A 3,491-nucleotide genomic window follows, 5' to 3' on the forward strand; every position below is an offset into this window, starting at 1 on the left:
AAAAAAAAAAAAAAAAGATATTTTATATTTTTAAAAAAATGGTTCTTACCACTCATATAATGAAGGAAAAACAAACAACTTCTTTTCTTTACAGAAATAATCAAGTTAGATAATCAATTTGTTAAAATATTTCTGCTGCTATTAGAACTTCTCTTTAGGTTATAGGTAGCACTGTGCGCCCAGCACCTTGAGTGCTTTGTTAGCATTTGGTTGAACCCCAGAGGCATGGAATGCTCTGGACACCATACCTCGGAAAGCAGCCAGGCAATTTCGGTGCTCTCAAAAAAGAAAAATTTAAAAGCTCCCAAGAAGGATTTATCAGTAAGCTGAAAACATAGAAAAAGACCATAAATATTTAAGCGTAAAAGACTGCAGAATCAAAATGGTGTCACTAATGTTAAAACAACAACAAAAAGTCCCCTGACAAATATAAGATGTCCCAACGGTTGTCATGCATACATATAGAGAGAAAAAGGAAATCTATAGCTAAATGTATCTTTATTTACAAGGTATTCATTATGAAATGTTATAAAATATTTCCCTATGTGTTGACATGTAAACATAAAAAATATTAAAAACATAAAATATTATATGAGTTTATTCATTTTCCTCTGTATGGTGACCTTTAGGACACCCTGTTGAGCCAGGGAGGGCCCTGAAGAGAGGGTTCTCAAGCTTGCATGCCTGATAACAAAACTTCACAAAAACCTCTGTAAAAACCACAGCCTTGCTGAAAGGCCATCACAGCCTCTCACAAAAAAAATACTTCTGCAAGGACAACTGCCCAGGAACTACTTGTCCGACCTTGAACTGGCATCGCCTTTGTCATCATCTTTGTAGCCAAGGATAATTACTTCAAAAAAGTTATGTAATGCTCTTCATTTTTTCCTTTAAAGATCTTTACTTTTTTAACTCCCTGAATATGCACATAGCACATGCAGCCCCACTGAAGTGCTGGATTCCCAGATAAACATCTTTTCTTTTAGAGTCTCTCTCTGTTATTTAGGTTAACACCCTCTACACAAAGCCTTCATTCTCTCACACACACAAGCTGGGAATTTATTAAAGTGAGAAATCATTACTGAAAAGGGTCATCAAGGGAAAAGAAAGTCCTATCGAAACAAAGAGCAGTAGTGAGTAACATTTCCACAACAGAGGGATGTTCAGAGGCCCAAGTTCAAGGATGACACAGCTTTTAAGTTTCATGTCGAGCACGTGTCTTCCACCCTCTCTGAAAGCTCCTGGAACAGACACTGATCCTAAATCATACCCAGAGTTTCCCTGGATGTTAAGCTGAACTAATCAGCGCTTTGGCAGTCTCTACCTGGAAGAAAGCGCATGCCTCTGGACTCTCCTTTTTATACTTTTGTTTATGCCCTCACCTAGCTAGGAAGGCAAGTCGGTATAGAAATGGCTTAAAACAGATAATAGCCTTCCTTAACAAGGAATATTTACAGATACAAAGTCTCTTTCTGCAAGAAAATTGATCTTATGTTTCAAATCATTTCCAGTATCATTTCTTAGACACAGATAAAATGCTAGGACAAAATTTTGGCAATCTTATCCAGATTATTGGCCAAGGAAACTCGCCCCACAAAACATATCTCAGTGGGGCAGATTCCTCATGTCCCTTCTCCCTCCCTTTGCACTTTCTTCCCCAGTCAATCCCACCTCCCTGAACTGGTGTGTGCACACACAGGCACCAGGGCCGCCCTCCTCCCTCAGCACTCCTGGAGCAGGAGTGTGAAACTGGTGATTGAACTCATGGTCCTCCCTCCTGAGCAATGGGGCCAGCTTACCTGGGCCATCTGGGCTGCAGTGTTTCCCTTTGCCCCTAGGAGGACCATGGCCAAGGCAGAGGAGACACTCATGGGAGAATAAAACACGTTATGTGAAGGGTTGTCTTGACAGAGTATCTTTAAAAGGCTAATGGCAAAGGTGCCATTTGCTTCAGCAAGAGTTTCCATGATGCAGGTCCTGGAACACAAAAATAGAGAGAAATGTTGCTTCAACACAGCCTTGCCTGTTATTGACCTCATACATGGCAATTTTGGAACATTTCTCTTGTTGTTTTTATATTAAAGCTCATGAATACTTTAAATTGATGGAAAATCCATTTTCTGTTGGTCTCCATCCAAAAAATAAGTCAAATTTTTAAGGGAATTAGCTAAGTGCAGTGACAGTAGCAAATCAAACTGGTTGCAGAGTTTCAGGAATATCAACAGAACTGGCTTCACCTGCCAGATGGATGCACCCAGGAAACAGCGATAACAGAATGGGAATCACTGAAGTCAGCTCCTTTCCCATAAGAACTTGCTCCTTCCATTTGAGGAGGAGGAATCCAAGAGTGACAAACAGCTAGGTTCTCTAGGCTGGTCTGGGGAGCACTGTGTTGCCTGCATTTATGAAGAGTCCTTGTGAGATTTTTAATTAGACACCAGGCTGTGGCCTCCCTGTTTCTTAGGGAGATGCTAAATCAGACTCAGAGGCAGATAGCTGTGGGGCAAGGAGCTGTCACCTATTAGTGGCTGCTCAGTGGGCCCCAGCCAGCTGGGGGAGAGCCGGCTCTCCAGTTGAGTCCTTTCACCTCCCAGACAGCCCAGCCCTAGGCTCACATCTGTTGACATCCCAGAACCCAAATCAGAGCTCCCAAACTTTGCTATCCTCCAGACACCGTGTGATCATGGATGTTGGACTGAAACAATTGTGTGTTGTTTTAGCTTTTTTTTTTTTGGCTTGCTTGCAATGTTCTTGCTAATTCAGAAACATGGGTTCGGCAGCTTTACTCTTTAGAACCACCAAAAGCCCTGAGAGTACACTGTGCACTGGAGGAAGGGACTCATGCCTGTAGGATGCCGGAACAGAAGGGCAAAAAAGAAGAGTAGAAAGTGAGGCAGTAAAACCAGCAAGAACAAGGAGGCACTACCTGTGAAGTCAGTGGAGAACAAAGTGTGAAGTTATGCACACAGGTCACCAGCACACCTCCAGGCCACAGTTGCCAGTGTCCTTGGAAATGAGACCCTCACTGCCCCAGCTGCTCTCCTGAGACCCTGAGAGACCTCCCTGACTTCTTCCCCTCTCTCCTTTGTTTCCCCACACCCATAACCAAGGCCTGCCTTCTGCCCCCAAGTCCCTCTCCTGCCTGTCCACTTCTCCGGTCCTGTGGCTCCTCTGGCCCATGCAGGCTCCCCCCAAAGTCTCTGATCTCCCTGCAGCCACTCCCCGCTGTGATCAGCTGATCCCACACAGAGAGCATACTAAGAGGAGGGTGGTATCTTAATCCTTTTACTACTCCTTTTCAACCTCTCCTGGTCCTAAGGATGAACTCCAAGCCCCTCTGTTGAAATAGCTTCTCCACCACCTCTCACCCCAGGCCTCTCTCCCCCCTCCCAGCCTCGACTTTCTGTCCTATTTCAAAGTTATGGCTAGGCACCTGTGGCTCAAGTGGCTAAGGCGCCAGCCACATACACCTAAGGTGGCAGGTTCGGCCC

At 44.2% G+C, this 3,491-nt stretch overlaps 1 protein-coding gene across 1 annotated transcript in view; it reads right to left on the bottom strand.

Moving 5' to 3' along the window:
• Nucleotides 1-2,043, bottom strand: part of SERPINB9 (serpin family B member 9) — an 11,792-nt gene extending 9,749 nt beyond the window's left edge. Inside the window, exon 1 of the mRNA XM_023512277.1 lies at nucleotides 1,800-2,043. Within this exon, the coding sequence (XP_023368045.1) occupies nucleotides 1,800-2,039 (240 nt within the window). The 5' untranslated portion in view covers nucleotides 2,040-2,043. The remainder of the gene's footprint in view (nucleotides 1-1,799) is intronic.
• Nucleotides 2,044-3,491: the final 1,448 nt, after the last annotated feature.

The sequence above is a fragment of the Otolemur garnettii genome, unplaced genomic scaffold (assembly GCF_000181295.1).
Source record: "Otolemur garnettii isolate 467f Iridium unplaced genomic scaffold, OtoGar3 scaffold00026, whole genome shotgun sequence".
In the NCBI taxonomy this organism is placed as follows: domain Eukaryota; kingdom Metazoa; phylum Chordata; class Mammalia; order Primates; family Galagidae; genus Otolemur; species Otolemur garnettii.